General features: G+C 39.2%; 1 protein-coding gene across 2 annotated transcripts in view; it reads left to right on the top strand.

Moving 5' to 3' along the window:
• The window catches only part of NPAS3 (neuronal PAS domain protein 3), a 956,265-nt gene that overhangs the window by 461,101 nt on the left and 477,577 nt on the right, over window positions 1-17,587 (top strand). The window contains exon 4 of one of the 2 annotated variants that reach the window (XM_068991246.1): window positions 7,127-7,203. In XM_068991246.1, the coding sequence (XP_068847347.1) occupies window positions 7,127-7,203 (77 nt within the window). Of the gene's footprint in view, window positions 1-7,120; window positions 7,204-17,587 lie in introns of both variants that reach the window. The other variant, XM_068991247.1, reaches the window with a different exon arrangement.

Genomic DNA, 17,587 nt, shown 5'->3' on the forward strand with positions numbered 1-17,587 from the left:
CTTAGTGTAGTGTGTGCTGCTTTCAGATCCCAAATTAGATGTGTCCTCTCTAATTTTCCCTTTGAAAGCTGTGGTCGGCGAGTACTCGGTCCTTCATGACTTAATGGGGTAGGTGATTGGTAGAAGAAGGTTATCATAGGAAGAAGAGAAACAAGAACAACAGTAACAACAAGAAAAGAAGCAGCTCAGAAGCAGAGCTTCAGATGGTGTTCGGGCAGAGCACCTGCCCACCTCAGGCACGTGTTCTGGCTTGGAGCCTGGGCTGGTGTCTGCAATGCCACTCCCTGCAGCCTGCTGGGCCCTCCTATCACACAAGACTGCCTCACTCAGTGGACTCTGTTGGTCATCTCTGTGTTCTCAGGGCCCAGCAATGTGCCTGCCTCATGGTGAGGCTCAGTAAGTGTTTTCTGCTGTAGCCCTGAACCCAGAATGAATTAGTTGATGACTTTTGCTGAGCTCACTTTAGATAAAAATCAAGACCCTCTGCCACTCAGACGTTCTCCTGTTCTATAGTTTCTGTTCTTAAGTCACTTTGTAACTGCCTCACCCTTCAAACTTTTCCAAATTGAGAGGGAGTGCAATTGATGATACCCTATATCTCTGCTGGAAATCCAAAGACAAGAATTAGTCATAATCTATTTTTTTAAATTTTGTAAATACAAAGAGGAAATTCTCATTTTCTTCACTGTATAAAGGGAATTAAATAGTTTAAGCTCTGGATCCAAAGCAAGCCCTTGCAGCATCACTTTGTTAAAGTCAAAAAATGCATTCAGAAAAGCCTTGGAGTTGTGGTTGGATTTCAAGTCCTGTAAAAATGACTGTTTTTTATATACATTGTTATGAGAATGCTTAAGAAAGTTAAATTGAAATGATTGTTGCCTACTGTTGTTAGAGAGTCCTGTTTGAATTTGCAACAATTACTTTGCAAGAATCAAGAAATAAAGCATACCCTCATCTGTTCCTTCAATCCTGCCCTTATACCTCCATGCATTTCTTGAGGATTCCCCTGAGGTACCCCACTCACCAACCTTCAGCCTAGGCTGTGGCTCATGCCTGTATTTTCCTGAGGTTTCTGACCTCAAAGATGTTGACTGTCAGCACTTCATCATCACCTCTAGTGCTATCGCTCCAAACAGCAGCTTACCCCATTGCCTTAAGAATGTCCTTGTCAAGCAGAAGTTTGGGTCCTCTCAAGAAGTGTGTTGATCAACTTCTGTGTAACCCATGTAAGGCACCTATAATAGGTCCTGTAGTAACTTCTAGATTGTCAGAACACAGATATTTTCCTCTTTCCCTGCCTACAGATGAAGAAACACCTGCTTTGATAACTCTCATTTCCTTCAAAGGAAAAGCAAGGCAAGTGGGCAAAATGACTCTTTAAAATGAAAACTTCGTACTGAAAAGAAGTCCGTGTAATTCATACAAGCAACATTTTTAAGACTTATAAAAGTAACACTTGGGTGCCATTTCACTTTTAGGCAGTTTACCATTTTGATGAAGAAAAGTTTCTTAAAGAAAGTGTTCAAAAATATGTGAATACTGTATAAGTTCTTCAGAAGATAGGAAGTGCATGATAAACACATCCGTGTTTAAACAGATCAGTGTTTTGTGCAGTTCCCCTTAGTTTGTATTAGGTGTAGCCATACAGATAGGTTTTTTTTGATAAAGGAGACAGGGTTCGATTCCTTCTTCTTAAATCCAGCCATTCATTTGTAAATATTAATACTCTCACGGTCTTATCACCCTTAATGCTTTTCCTGAATATATTCAATGCATCTTTAAATTGTGGGAGAAATTTAAATGTGTTGCATCAAAGAATTGTTGAATCAGCATAAGACTTCTTAGAGTTTCAGTTAATTTAATAGATGAAATACCTTTTTTGTCTAAATTGGTAATATAATGTGTTGATATGCTTGAGATATGAATTATAAAAATGTATTTTTTAGAACATTCTGGATATGAATTTAAAAATAAACCCATACTACACTGTTTTTGAATATGGGAGGGTTTTTTTTTTCTTATTATTTAATGTTAACCTACCATTCAAATGCCAGATCAACAATACCTGTCCCTGTTTCTTTTTTGCTGGTTCTCAGTTATCCTGTATTTTAAGGGGCAAAAAACTTATCTTGGTGAAAATACATTGAAAAAGTGTCGTTGTTCTCTGTTTTCAGACATTCGCTTCACGTAGTGTGTGGAAACTCCACACATCAGGCTTTTGGCAACAGTTTCCATTTTAGTTCTGCTGTTTGGGTTAATCAGGTACCTACCACTGGTTATTCCAGGGCATCTTCCCCATCGCAACCTGAAATTCCACCAGTGTTTAGGGCATGCACGAACAGTGAGGAATTTAGTGTTGAAAGGGTACAAACTGTGCATTTGGGCAGTAGATGGAGCGGTAAGAACAAGTGTCAATAAAAGCATATCAATGTTTATTTTTATAGGGAGACACACATACACATATACACAACTATATCCTTCATAAACTTCTGAGACTTCTGAGCAAACCCTCCCTGGCTTCATCTGCCCTACAGTGAGGGAGGCTAATTGACATTCCTCAAGGGAAATCCCTTTTCTTCTCTTTGGTAGTCATGGGAAGACTCATTAAGCATTCTGTACTCTTTTCTTTCCCAGACTCCGACTTTGCTTAGCCCAAGTGCTAAAGCCCAGGGCGTGACGTCCGGGATTTCCTTTAGTCTGCTCTTCCCCCAAGCTCAGTGTAGGAACAGTCTTGCCTCGTACACAACAGATTCTGAGGGTACCCACCAAACTTGCCTCGGTGGATGACTCCACTCTTGAAATACCACCTGCAGAACGTTAAGGCTACATTCACTCATCCTGCCGCTCGGCTCCCCGTGGAGGGACAGTTGGATGAGAAAATAGCCCCCAAATGGTATTCCCTATCTGCTAATGACAACGTTTCCCAAATCAAACAATTTCTTGGCAACCCTGCCTCCCAGTGCCATCCTCTTCTTCATTTTTGAGTATCTTTTTCAAGAGATCCCTGAAATAATGCACCCCTTCTCTCTTGCTGCCTGTGGTTTCCCTTCCCAGTGTGAACTGTGCAGGGAGGGGCTGGGGCGGCTCTGGAAGCGGGGGCAGGGAGGGTTAGGGGGAAAAGGGCAACGCAGGACGCAAGGCAAGAAAGGCTCATGACTTTTCCGCTGTTCATTACGTGTGTCCACTGAGCTGGCCTGCTTCTGTTTTCTAATGGGTTCTTCAATGGCAAGCTGACCTTTTGTCTGAATAGGTCAAACTCCCACTGAGCGATAATCCTCAGCCTTCCTGGCGTCTGTGCATCCCTGAAGGTGACGGGCACTGGTTAGGAATATGACTGGGAGTGTGTGGTGTATTTCCCCAAAGAGGGATTGTCTTTTATTGCACTTAATTAATTCTCAAAGACTACCTCACAAGGTTATGTGGAAGAGTCTAGGTTATTTTTGCTGACACCATTGAGGGACAAAACGAATTTTTCAGATACATGCTTCAGATTGGGGTTTTCTTCTGTCTGTCTTTTTTTTTTTTTCCTTCCATTTTTTAATGAGAGCAAGGCCAAATGTGCAATCCTAATGATTCATCATATCATTTTATATTTCTGAGACAATCAGAATTTCTTCAGTCAATTTTAAAAAATCTTTCTCCCTATACATTGCTTCCATTTAAAGTCTCTTAAAACTCTAGGTGTTTTATCTGTAACCCTTGAGAAACATGAGATGATCGTGTTGTTCTCTTGATCATGTTATGCTGGGCCTAGGTTTGTTTTGAATTGCTTAAAATTTTCTCATGGAATGTTTATGAGGTTTATGAGTTACCCTACAGTGGCTAGCAAGTTTCAGCATCACATAGGTACTCAGTAATTTCTGAATTGAATTTGAATTACTGTGGCTTTTTTTTTTATTTTACCAGTTTATATAACCTGTTCAAATTATATAATTCTCATCACTGTCAGTGACTGAGATATAGTCCTCACAGATATAGGATTACAGGTTCCATTTATTTAGCAATGTGCTATGCATTTTTTGGTTGATTTATTATTCTTTACATTTCAAAGCATTGTCTTTTAATTGAACAGACAAATGACTGAAGTGTCTGCAGATTAAACATTAACCTGTATAGCAATACCAAGTATGCAGTGTGTGGGGGCTACCAAGTGGTTTTAAAAACTGTCCACTTCCAAAACACAGCAGTCTGAGAGAACTTCATAAACAGTGTATTACTTTTCTGAGAATGATGACCCTCACTGAGGAAGTGCCTCTTTAGTTTTTCTTTAGGCATAAATGATACTCCATAAACACAATGAGATTAACATAGAGGAACAAAATAACTGTGTTTGTATTGTTCCTGAATTATCAGATTATTATCTCAGTACTCAAAATCCCAAATGTGGTGGGATGAAAAATACAAGATAAAAAGTACACATTTAACATCTATTCAGTTACCAATAAGGCTTCAAGTCAGAGCTGGGCTTCTACCTGGGGCATAATGGGTTCCTGTTTAACATATTTATGTTGGTTGTAAAATTAGGAACTGTCATTACAGCCCCACATCACCTGCATAAGTGCAAAACATATAAATCAAGAGAAGTTCTAGTGTAATAAAAATGCCATTGAAGGGAAAAGCATGAAACCACTTACAAGATTCTTGTGTGTTATGCTAGCATGTACTAGAATGCACACTCGGGTTTCTATAGAGGATCTGAAGAACAAAGGAAACTAATCAGGCAGGTGTAGGACTCAGGGACAGAAGACCTGATGGAGGCATGTGGGATCCCCAGACTGACTAATAAGCTTTAAAAATAAAATTCCTAATTATGTATGCATTTGCACCACTTACCTAAAGAACAGCTGAGCCCTAAGTTGAGGGAAGGCAAGAAAAGAATGGCCACCAATGGCCAGGCTTAAATTACCTCTGCAGGAACCCGGTATAGTTCTGCAGTATAGTTCATGCTTCAGGAAGGTGGTTGTTATTGGAGCAAACTCCTGGGACCTTCTAGAGAATGAACAAGTTCCTTTCATTTCCTGTGATGTTTCAAGGTCCTCAATAGATTGGTGGCTGTTACTCTGCTGCCCCCCTCTTAATCCAGTTCTTTGGAGAATAGCATATGTTCTCTGAGATCAGTCCATTTTTTTCTGTGAGTTACAGGGGTTTATTTTAAACCTCATTATTGGAAGTCCTGAAATGCCCCCAAATTTTAAACTATTAATAAAGAGCTTTCTGAATCCTAATTACTGCCTCAATAACAGAGTGGACACTTTTGAAGTTTTTCAACAACCCCTTCTGCCTCTCCAAAGCTCCCCTCCCCCCAACGATCTTTAAAAAAAAAGAGAGAGAACTGCAGATTTTATTCATGTGGGATCATTCACACCAAGCTACCATAATGTGCAATTAACACTCTAGAAACTGAAAACAGTATTCAGCAAGACAGCTGCATTATCAAAAATGCCAAAGGAGTTTTGAAGGGAGTAATGTGCATGTTAGAATAGGAAATTAATCAGAAATGCACATACACCCAGTAATACTGTCTTAAGTACATCTTAATATTAAAATTTTAAAAATCTTATGTCTATACTTATAGTAATGATTAATCTTAGGGTAGAAGATTGATTTTTTCTATTTTAAGATTATTAGTTATGTGTTTTGCTTCTGAAGCAAATGAAGAAGTTAGAATAGTGATCTCTAAAGTCCCTTCCAACTGGAATATTCCTTGATAATAATCACTCTTCAATTATATTTTATAAATTTTCCCATTGGAAAAAAAAATCCCCTTTTTATTTCCTCTTGCAAGTAATAGTGATACTTACCACTCATACTAGTTTCAAAGTGCCTTTCCGACATGGCAGACATTAGCTCACAATTGCAGGGGGGAACTGCCTACTTTTGCACAGCACAATAATCCTAAGTACACTTATATTATAATCCCTACTAAGGTATGGATCTAACTAACTGACTTAGTAATAACTGAGACATAACAGAATTATCCCACCAGCATTTTGCTGGTATTGTCTTGTCAACTAGCTGAAAGCGTTTGGAGAAGAAAGAAAGTAGGGGGTTTAATTTTATTTTCAATTCATAGTGTCTAGATTTGAGGGAATCGAGGTTTGTCATACAATTTTTAAGAAAAGCAGGAAGAGGTGAGGGATGTATTTGTTTGAAATATGGAAAAGTTCTGAATATTTTCTTTCATAAATTGCTGGAAAGCAAATTAGGTTTTTATGTTTGAGGACTCTTTAAAACTGGAAAAATAGCTAGAACAGATTTCAAAGCAAATCATGACCCCGTGCATAAAAAAGAAAGAAATTGTGAAGCAATGACCCACAATTCTGGATCCCGTAAATATCATGCAGTAAGCCCTTCTGTTAAGGATCTGGAGGCTCTCTGGGTGTATGTGCCTGCAGACAACACATGCTAGGAACAGAAAGACTAACTATACCTTAGCAGAAGAACAGAAGTATTCAGATAAGGAAACAGTCACTGAGCTGAGAGGCACAGGCTAAACAAGCTTCCACCTGGGCTTCCTGCGGGTCCTGTAGGAATAGTTACACGTGAATGTTCAGTAAATATGAAATCCAGCCATTCTGAGATACTTAACACTGGCGCAAACAGTCACTAATGAGAATCTCCTAGCCAACATGTTGTGCTTATTAAATTATGATAAAGATATTGCATTAGAACATTTAAAAAATCCTGTTTGCTTTTTTCCTGGCCTAGAGGACATTAAATGTTCAGGTTTCTCTGGGAAGGAAAGGAAATATGTATTTGCTTTAAAAATAACAATACCTAAATTTTAAGAAAAGCAGCTTACTAACTTATTTTTTTTTATTGTGAACATTCCTATGTTTTTTTGCTCCAGTATAGGGAAAACAGTCCAAAAAGAAAAACATTAAATCTGATTTTAATGTTTGTAGAAGTTGATATTCTACGATGAAAATTCAGCCTCAGCTCTGATTTGCTCAGGCAACTGAGAATCAGAGTTAAAACTGGCTTGTGATTCTCTTAGATCTTAGAGCTATAGTAGCTATCTAGTGATACAATTAAAGAGAAATGAAGCTGAAGGTGTGAATTGGAGCCCCCACTTAATTTCTTTCTTTCTTTCTTTTCTTTTCTTTTTTTTTTCTTTAAGTTATAGGTGCACAACGAAGGAGAAGCCCCAGTGCACTGGCCATTGAAGTATTTGAAGCACATTTGGGAAGTCACATTTTACAGGTACCTTTAAATGAAAAAAGCTTGCTTACATTTTGCTAAGAAAAATCCACATGTTTAGTCTTTTTTATGAAAAAGCCTTTTATTGCAGCTATGGGTATGACTTGCTATTGTAGCTTGGAATTATGAAATTTTTATGAATTTTTTTTTCTTTCTAGAAAGCCATCCCTTGAGAGAATATTAATGAGAAAGGGAGGGCAAGTATTATTTGTGCTATAATAATTGAGATGAACGGCACTATTGAGTTGATGCACAATGTCTAGTAGCTGGCTGTTCCCAGAATGATTGTGTGTGCTGCATTTGTAAGTGAACATATGTGTGTGTCTTTGGAGCTATATTTTGTTTTTGGAAGAGCAAAGTTTTGTTGTGAAAGTATGTGACATTTTTATGTGTTGCCAAACTTCAGTTGTTCTTTGCTTAAGTTTGTATTCATAAGTGCTTCCCACCCTAATGTTAGCTTTCCCAAAGTACCAGCTTTGTCAGGATGAGATGTTAAAGTATGTGTTTAAGTAAGAGGAGACGGATATTAATAATTTGATCTTTCCAGTGACTTTCATGAAAAATATGAGGGTGACTAGGCGTGGACCTGGAGTTATTTAGTCTTGGAAAAAATGTATCCCAAACTTAGCACCTCACTTATTCAGAACTTTTTCTGTTAAGATTTTGCAAATCACTAACTTGACTCATCATTCTACATGGCTTCTGTTTCCAGGATAAGTGTTGCCATGGCCAAAGCTTTTATTTTTTATTTTGTACATGTAAGATTCATTTTTAACCTGGCATTGAAGAAACAGACATATTTGGGGTGTTTGGGCATCTTATTGGAAAAAGATGGTTCCTTTCCTTAGATAAGGTCTGGGGTGAAAACAAAGCTAAACTATAAACTCCTGTCCACTCAGAGTAATTTTTTTAAAAAAAGGTCTCTATGGTGCTTTCATTTTCTAGATAGCCAAAGTGGTACTGAATCTAGCATGTAATTTCTGAAAATATATACCCTAAAAAAACTGCTTTCATCAGGTCGTCCATGGTCAAACCCCAGTGACTCTCCAAAATGGTTCCTTGGCTGACAGCTTCAGTGTCATCGAGACAGTTGTTCAAACGACAAATTCCTGGGTCTCTCCTGGACCTAGTAAATCAGGGTCTTCAGGGTGAAATCCAGGAATTTGTTACTTTTAACAACCATTTGAGATCATTTTGATGCTTTATTAGGTCTGAGATGTCACTATTCACCTTTGTAAATTTAAGGCCTGAAAGGTCCTTATTTATTTTTATTTATTTTGATCTTTCTCATTTCTCCACTAATATATGTACATCCCATAGAACTATGTTTCTTGAACTACACCTTAGGAAATGCTATCCTATTGTGCACATAAAGTTTTGAATTACCTTTGTAGTAGATAAGTTTCAGGGATACAGGAAGGATATTTCCTTCTAGATCTTTGCATTTTTATTTCCCTCTTCACTGTACATTTTTGTTCAGAATCTCTGTTATAAGTTTTTTATGAGTGATACCATATACACCACTGTTCCTCTGTATGTGAGGGGAGTTGGTTCAAGGACCCCTGTGGACAGAAAAATCTGTGGTTGCTCAAATTTCTAATATAAAATGACATGGTATTTGTATATAACCTATGCTTGTCCTCTTCGATACTTGAAATCATCTCTAAATTATTTACAGTACCTAATACAGTCCAAATGCTATGTAAATTATTGGTAGCATGTGGCAAGTGTATGTTTTCCTTTGTGGAACTTTCTGGATTTTTTCCAAATATTTTTGATCCGTGGTTGGTCGAATCTGTGGATACAGAGGGCCAACTGTACATTGTTAGATTCTGATGTGATCCAGGACAACTCCTATTTATATTCTGAAGCCATCGGTGTGTAAGATTTTGTCAGTGAGAGAAATGATTCCAGTGGTATCCTATTATCCTATAAATTCTCTCTGGAAATCTTGTGTTCAGTGTTTTGTAGGGAGGGAGACTCAGGAGCTGCAAGAATTAAAATCTAATTTACAATAAAAAACTTAAGAGTGTAAATGTAAGCTCAGTGAGAGCAGTGTAGAAATAAAGAGTGACTGTCCCCAGTTGCAGTTCAACACTGGACTCCCGTAAGAGAATGAAGGATCTACATGAGACTGCTGAACTCTCCTGTTCTTTGGTTTGGTCACCCCTGACTTAAACAGCACTCTTGAAGGGGACATAGACAGCTGGATGTCATTTGGAGTGGAATAACTAGATGAGTGCCTGAACTGGAAATCGTGTTACATAAGATGTGGCAAAGGGCATGGTGAAGTTAAGTGTGGGAAATACATGGCATAAAAGGGACATTAATATCCTCTCTTATCTATTTGAAGCCCTCATCCCAAAAGAAGAAAAAAAAGGAGGATTAGATCCATTCTGTGTGTCTTCAGAGTATAGAAAGAAGAGAAAGGGGTGAAAGTTGAATAGAAAAAGAAATTGCCTCCATATAACAAAACTTACAAATAAAGCTGTCTGCATTTCCAACACACTCAAAACCTTTAGCCTTCGAAGTATAGATGGCTTTGTAAAGATGCTTTCAAGAAAGTCAGGCATCCAAGTGTGGTTGCACTGGACAGTCTTGAAATTGTCATAGAAACGAGAAACTCCTATCATTAGATTCTAAAACTAGAGGTTATGGAGGGGAGGAAATCTGTATGCTTCTCAAAATGATACGCTAAAATTGCAGATAGGAATGGATAGGGAAGTAGTAGTAACAAAAAGGGCTTCCTCTAATTCTTGAACCCATAGATCTATATACCGCACTCAAGGTTTCTCAGTAGTCTGCTTGGGTAACATGGTTTCCTTATTTTTCCTTTAGGAGGTTCCATAGTTGAATCCGGTTGATTCATGGGGCCTGGAGTAAATTCTTTCTTCTTTCTCCCCTACCCTTCTTTTGTTTGTAAATATCGGGGTGGGGGAGGGGGTGAACAAACCTGTGTGGTCAACAAGGTTGGCATAGTCTCTCACATCATAGTATACCATCACTACCAAAAAAGAAAAAGAGTGAATACTTAGTAACAACATAATTTGCTGTAGTAGGCACATGGCTGCTCTCCTTAACTAGCTTGCAATCATTTGGTTAAAGAACCAGGAGATTCCATAAAGTGAGAAGCATCACACTGGTCAAGTATTTTACTAGGGGCCTGTAAAAGAGTGAGGCTCTGAATTTGCCACAAAGCATCAGAGAAGACCACTCAAAATTGTTGATGGATGAATAGGAGTTTACTAGCCAAAGACAACCGAAGAACACTGCAGGCAAAGAAATGTAGAGCACAAAGCGTGGAGGCAGCTCATAATAGATCTTGTTTGGGGACTGTTAAGATGTTCAGTTTGATGGCTATTTCACATACGCAGAGGAGCACATACGAGATAAAGATGGAGAACTTACCAGCCATACTGTACAAGCCCAGTAAGCCACGCCAGGATGCTGTAATCAGCAACAAGCCTGTGGAGAAGGCTTTCATACAAGAGAGGGACAAGATAAACCTTTGGTTTGTTTCTGGTGTTACTATTAAAATACAATCTAGGAATCCTCTGTGTTATGAGAGGCTATTATAAAGAGACAATTTAGGAAACTATTATAAGTCTAATATCCAAATGAAGATCTTATCTGAGATAGAACCTCTATGAATAGAGACACAGGTATGGCACATGGTATGAATTGGAGATGAAAAGCTAGGGAATGGTAGGAGTTATCAGTGATCCCAGATCTTCTAGCCTGATAAAAGGTTCCAGTGATACTCTTGCCTAAGAGGGGCTGAAAGGGATATCTCATTACATAACCAAATCTGTAAGAGGTAAGCAGTTGGAAACCTGAATCTGATCTTCTAGAGAAAGATCAAGGCAAAGGGTAAAAACAAGGTTGGGCACTATTGATTTGTGTAGATGAATGGTACTTCAGATCAAGCAGCAAGTTGCAGACAAATGGAGATCATATGGAACAAGGAAAGAAAAGGGCTGAGGAGAGGCAACCCCATACATGCCATTCCTTTAAAATGCAAATAGAAAATGAGAAAGGAGTTCAGTTCAGTCACTCAGTCGTGTCCAACTCTTTGCGACCCCATGAACCGCGGCACGCCAGGCCTCCCTGTCCATCACCAACTCCCGGAGTTTACCCAAGCTCATGTCCATTGAGTTGATGATGCCATCCAGCCATCTCATCCTCTGCCGTCCCCTTCTCTTCCTGCCCTCAATCTTTCCCAGCATCAGGGTCTTTTCCAATGAGTCAGCTCTTCATATCAGGTGGCCAAAGTATTGGAGTTTCAGCTTTAGCATCAGTCCTTCCAATGAACACCCAGGACTGATCTGATTTAGGATGGACTGGTTGGATCTCCTTGCAGTCCAAGGGACTAGCAAGAGTCTTCTCCAACACCACAGTTCAAAAGCATCAATTCTTCAGCACTCAGCTTTCCTTATCGTCCAACTCGTACATCCATACATGACTACTGGAAAAACCATAGACTTGACAAGGTGGACCTTTGTTGACAAAGTAATGTCTCTGCCTTTTAATATGCTGTCTAGGTTGGTCATAACTTCCCTTCCAAGGAGAAATCGTCTTTTAATTTCATGGCTGCAGTCACCATCTGCAGTGATTTTGGAGCCCAGAAAAACAAAGTCTGCCACTGTTTCCACTGTTTACCCATCCATTTGCCATGAAGTGATGGAACCAGATGCCATGACCTTAGTTTTCTGAATGTTGAGCTTTAAGCCAACTTTTTCACTCTTCTCTTTCTCTTTCATCAAGAGGCTCTTTAGTTCTTCTTTACTTTCTGCCATAAGAGTGGTGTTATCTGCATATCTGAGGTTATTGATATTTCTCTAGGCAGTCTTGATTCCAGCTTGTGCTTCTTCCAGCCCAGTGTTTCTCATGATGTACTCTGCATATAAGTTAAATAAGCAGGATGGCAATATACAGCCTTGACGTACTCCTTCTCCTATTTGGAACCAGTCTGTTGTTCCATGTCCAGTTCTAACTGTTGCTTCCTGACCTGCATACAGGTTTCTCAAGAGGCAGGTCAGGTGGTCTGGTATTCCCATCTCTCTCAGAATTTTCCACAGTTCATTGTGATCCACACAGTCAAAGGCTTTGGCATAGTCAATACAGCAGAAATAGATATTTTTCTGGAACTCTCTTGCTTTTTCAACGATCTAGTGGATGTTGGCTATTTGATCTCTGGTTCCTCTGCCTTTTCTAAACCCAGCTTGAACATCTGGAAGTTCACGTTTCACATATTGCTGAAGCCTGGCATGGAGAATTTTGAGCAAGACTTTACTAGCATGTGAGATAAGGCTCCAAAATCACTGTAGATGGTGATTGCAGATGTAAAATTAAAAGACGTTTACTCCTTGGAAGGAAAGTTATGACCAACCCAGACAGCATATTAAAAAGCAGAGACATTACTTTGCCAACAAAGGTCCGTCTAGTCAAGGCTATGGTTTTTCCAGTGGTCATGTATGGTTGTGAGAGTTGGACTGTGAAGGAAACTGAGCGCCAAAGAATTGATACTTTTGAACTGTAGTGCTGGAGAAGACACTTGCGAGTCCTTTGGACTGCAAGGAGATCCAACCAGTCTATCCTAAAGGAGACCAGTCCTGGTGTTCATTGGAAGGACTGATGCTGAGGCCTAAACTCCAATACTTTGGCCACGTCATGCGAAGAGTTGACTCATTGGAAAAGATCCTGATGCTGGGAGGGATTAGGGGCAGGAGGAGAAGGGGCCGACAGAGGATGAGATGGCTGGATGGCATCACCGACTTGATGCACATCAGTTTGGGTGAACTCTGGGAGTTGGTGATGGACAGGGAGGCCTGGCGTGCTGCAACTCATGGGGTCGCAAAGAGTCGGACACAACTGAGTGAGTGACTGAACTGAACTTAACTGAGATGAGTGCAATTGTGTGGTAGTGTGAGCATTCTTTGGCATTGCCTTCTTTAGGGATTGGAATGAAAACTTACCTTTTCCAGTCCTGTGGCCACTGCTGAGTTTTCCAAATTTGCTGACATATTGAGTGCGGCATTTTCACAGCATCATGTTTTAGGATTTGAAATAACTCAACTGGAATTCCATCACCTCCCCTAGCTTTGTTTGTAGTGATGCTTCCTAAGGCCCACTTGACTTCACATTCCAGGATGTCTGGCTCTAGGTGAGTGATCACACCATTGTGATTATCTGGGTTATGAAGATCTTTTTTGTACAGTTCTTCTGTGTATTCTTGCCATCTATTCTTAATATCTTCTGCTTCTGTTAGGTCCATATCATTTCTGTCCTTTATTGAGCCCATCTTTGCATGAAATGTTCCCTTTTTATCTCTAATTCTTTGCATTGATTGCTGAGGAAGGCTTTCTTATCTCTTCTTGCTTTTCTTTGGAACTCTGCATTGATATGGGTATATCTTTCCTTGTCTCCTTTGCTTTTCACTTCTCTCCTTTTCACAGCTATTTGTAGAAAGGAGTAGACAAAGATAAGAGTAAAGAACCTGCCTGCCAATGCAGAAGACACAGGTTTGATCCTTGGGTCAAGAAGATCCCCTGGAGGAGGACATGGCAACCCACCCAAGCATTCTTGCCTGGAGAATCCCATGGACAGAGGACCCTGGTGGGCTACAGTCCATGGGATCACAAAGATTCAGCCATGACTGAAGTGACTTAGCATGCAAGGAAGAAGTATCAAGGTGACTGACGATATAAATCCTTCAGGAGGACAAATATTGAAAAGATGTCATAGGTTTCATCAGTTAAAGCATTGCAGTAAAATTTTAGGTTCAGAAGACAAACCTAAAAAGTGATAGAAGGTAGAAGTGTTTGGATGTTTGTGGTAAAGTCCAGTTTAGAGAGGAGAAGATAGTGTTACAGGAGAATTTTGTATTAATGTTGTTAAGAGTATGTTTATAATCTGAGATTAATCTGAGATTCATGGGGTCAAGCATTGGTCAATGATATGCTCTTTAGCAATCAACTTTTAAAAAATCAATATCAAGTGGTCATGTCTGCATTAGGAAAGGATAGGCTTCCATTATTTTTAATGGCTATATGTCATTCTATACTATGGCTGTATCATAATTTATTTAATCTTTTTTTTCCATTGAATATTTTGATTATAACTTTGCATTTCAAATTCAAATACCAAGTAAAGTGTGTTTTAATGAGGAAAGGCCTAAGCCAGGTTGATTTTAACTTAAATTTATTGAATTTTTGGTATGTATTAAGTTCTGTGTATTATGCTAACTACTCTTATATCATCAGTTAATACAATGTGTATCTGTGATTCAGGTACTCTGTGCATATCTTAAAACTGAGTAAACTAAGATTTCTTAGAAAACTCACATAACAATTACATGACTAAACTCACATAGCTAGTTAAGTGTGAGTTGAATTTGAACCCAGGATGTTAGGACTAGATTATGAATACTTCCCCAGAAATGATGAGGACATTTTAAAAGGCAGCTTATGAAAGGCAAGACTTTATATTTGTAGTGAACAGAATTAGGGAACTGATGGAAACTGGAAGGTAAAATACAGATCAGTTCTGAGCACCAGAACTGGGGCTCAGGTAATACCTCGGAATTCCCTGCATCAGGTGCCAAGCCTTGCTGTTCCCCATACTAGCCCTGGTGGTGTTTTGTGGAAAAACGTGCTAAGGACTTCTTAATTTCTGGTCCACCTATTCTTCGTACTGCAGTATATGTGTTTGCCATGGGCATCTTATTGTTGTTGTTCAGTCACTAAGTCATTTCTAACTCTTTGCAACCCCATGAAGTGCAGGACACCAGGCTTTCCTGTCCTTCACTATCTCCCAGAGTTTGCCCAAACTCATGTCCATTGATCAGTGATGCCATCCAGCCATCTTAGCCTCTGTCATTCCCTTCTCTTCCTGCCTTCAATCTTTCCCAGCATCAGGGTGTTTTCCAATGAGTCAGCTCTTCCCATCAGGTGGCCAAAGTATTGGAGTTTCAGCTTTGGCATCAGCCCTTCCAATGAATATTCAAGGTTGACTTCCTTTAGGATTTACTGGTCTGATCTCCTTGCAGTTCAAATGACTCTCAAGAGTCTTCTCCAGCACCACAGTTTGAAAGCATCAATTCTTTGGCAGTCAGCTTTCTTTATGGTTCAACTCTCGCATCCATACATGACTACTGGAAAAACCATAGCTTTGACTAGACAGACTTTTGTTGGCAAAGTGATGTCTCTGCTTTTTAATATGCTGTCTAGGTTTGTCATAGCTTTTCTTCCAAGGAGCAAGCATTTTTTGATTTCGTGGCTGTGGTCACCATCCACAGTAATTTTGGAGCCCAAGAAAATAAAACCTGCCACTGTTTCCATTTCTTTCCCATCTGTTTGCCATGAAGTGATGTGACTAGATGCCATGATCTTAGTTTTTTGAACTAAGCCAACTTTTTCACTCTCCTCTTTCACCTTCATCAAGAGGCTCTTTAGTTCCTGTAAAGGTACATTTTATTAGCCGTATATTCTCTTAAGAAAATTTAGGAAGTTTTATAGATCCATTAAAATGTGACTTCTTTCCTACTGAGAGGGGCGAAATAAATGTAATGGTGATTCTATCGATATAAAAATCAAACTGTTACCAAGTTCTTTTCCAATGTAATGATCTAATTCTGGTATACACAGGCATGGCCGTGGTCCAGGCTTCATACCATCCAGTTCTAGGGCCACCGTTTGAACTGTATATACTGTGACCCTTATTGTAGCCTCAGTGAACCTATAGCTGTTTCAGGTATGAATTTCAGCACAGGGGCATCTTCTGCAGGAGAGGCGAGACAGTCAAGGGGTGTCAGCCTCGCGGCTGCATGACTATGAGGTAGGGGCATTGGGCCTGAGGCGTTTTAGCTGCCTTTATTCTTCTGTGACTCATTAATCGGAGGAGTTAGAGGCAAGGGGTCAAATTGAGAATTGTGCTGTTTGTGACAGGTGAAGTAAAAGTCCCAGGCTTCCCTGATGGTACTAGTGGTAAAAGACCCACCTGCCAGTGCAGGAGATGCAAGAAACATGGGTTCAATCCCTGGAGGAAGATCCCCTAGAGGAGGAAATGGCAACCCTCTCCAGTATTCTTGCTGGAGAATTCCATGGACAGAGGAGCCTGGCAGGCTACAATCCATGGAGCCGCAGAGAGTTGGACACAACTGGGCGACTAAGCACACAGGAGAAAAATCCAAGAACTTTGAGCCATTATGTGAGCTCTTTTCCTGAATGTAGTACTTGTGACTCAGCACTGATTTGGTTCCTGCTTTAAAAGTTCTCTCTAGGCATTATTGTTCTCACTTCATGATTCCTTAATATGAATAAAGTATAAGTGGTATTTACTTTTACTTACCCAGTTTAGAGACCAGATAGAATATTCATATTTTACTTTATCAAAGTTAACGGAACAGAAAATGGTAACAGCATCCTTGTAACTCGTAAAATTAACTAGGGGAATGACTTTCCCTTAGGTGCCAGATTTATGAATGGAGTTCTTTAATTATTTGCATGCCCTTAGCAGAAGGGTTTGAGGGTTTTTTTTTTTTTTATTCTGTAAATAAAGCTTATATAATTGTTATGTGAAATTATAGAATTGTTTTTGCATACTCCATAGTATTGCCTTGCCTCACAGGTGTCAAAACAAAGCAATCAAATCAAAGTTTGTATGTGGAAGATTTTTTAGGGTTTATGTTTTTATTTGTCGTGAATACATTATGGTGAACTACAGAAAGGTGCCTGTTAAGTTACTGACATTGAGTAATACATATCACTACTAATAACTGTTACTTATAAAGTAATTGAAGAATGGTTTTCATTCATAACTAATTTTGGATATTATAGTAAATGAAACTTTCTGAGTTGGATGAATATGCTCATAAATATCCACAAGTTTGTATATAAATGATATAGAACTGCAATTATTTTAAATGAAGTCTTGAGAGAATAAAAATATTTTATAAAAAATTCCCTAAAGAGAGATAGTGGTGGAAGTGTGGCACCAAGGTGTTAGTTTTGAACTTGTCTATGTTGCATGAACCCTTCTATAGTAACTCATTAACCTTGCATTATTTCTGGGTATTAAGAAATGTTTGAATTACAGGGCATTCAAACCCCAAACTAAAAGAGAATCTCTTGAGCAGACACTTTGAGGGAAACCAAGAGAAAATCACCAAGAACATTTCAATATCATAACACCTGAGGGTCTCTCCCTGGGAGTGAACCAGAAAAGGCTGGGCAAAGGAGTTACATGACCTCTTGTCTTCCTCAGCATCACTACGGAAATAATTGTTCTTGAAAGAATTATTTTTCAGTAGAACAACTCTCTTATAGAAGACATAGATTGTGGTCATCACCTTAGCAGACCAGTATAACTAAAGTGTATATTTTCTTAC

This window comes from Capricornis sumatraensis, chromosome 19, assembly GCF_032405125.1.
Source record: "Capricornis sumatraensis isolate serow.1 chromosome 19, serow.2, whole genome shotgun sequence".
In the NCBI taxonomy this organism is placed as follows: domain Eukaryota; kingdom Metazoa; phylum Chordata; class Mammalia; order Artiodactyla; family Bovidae; genus Capricornis; species Capricornis sumatraensis.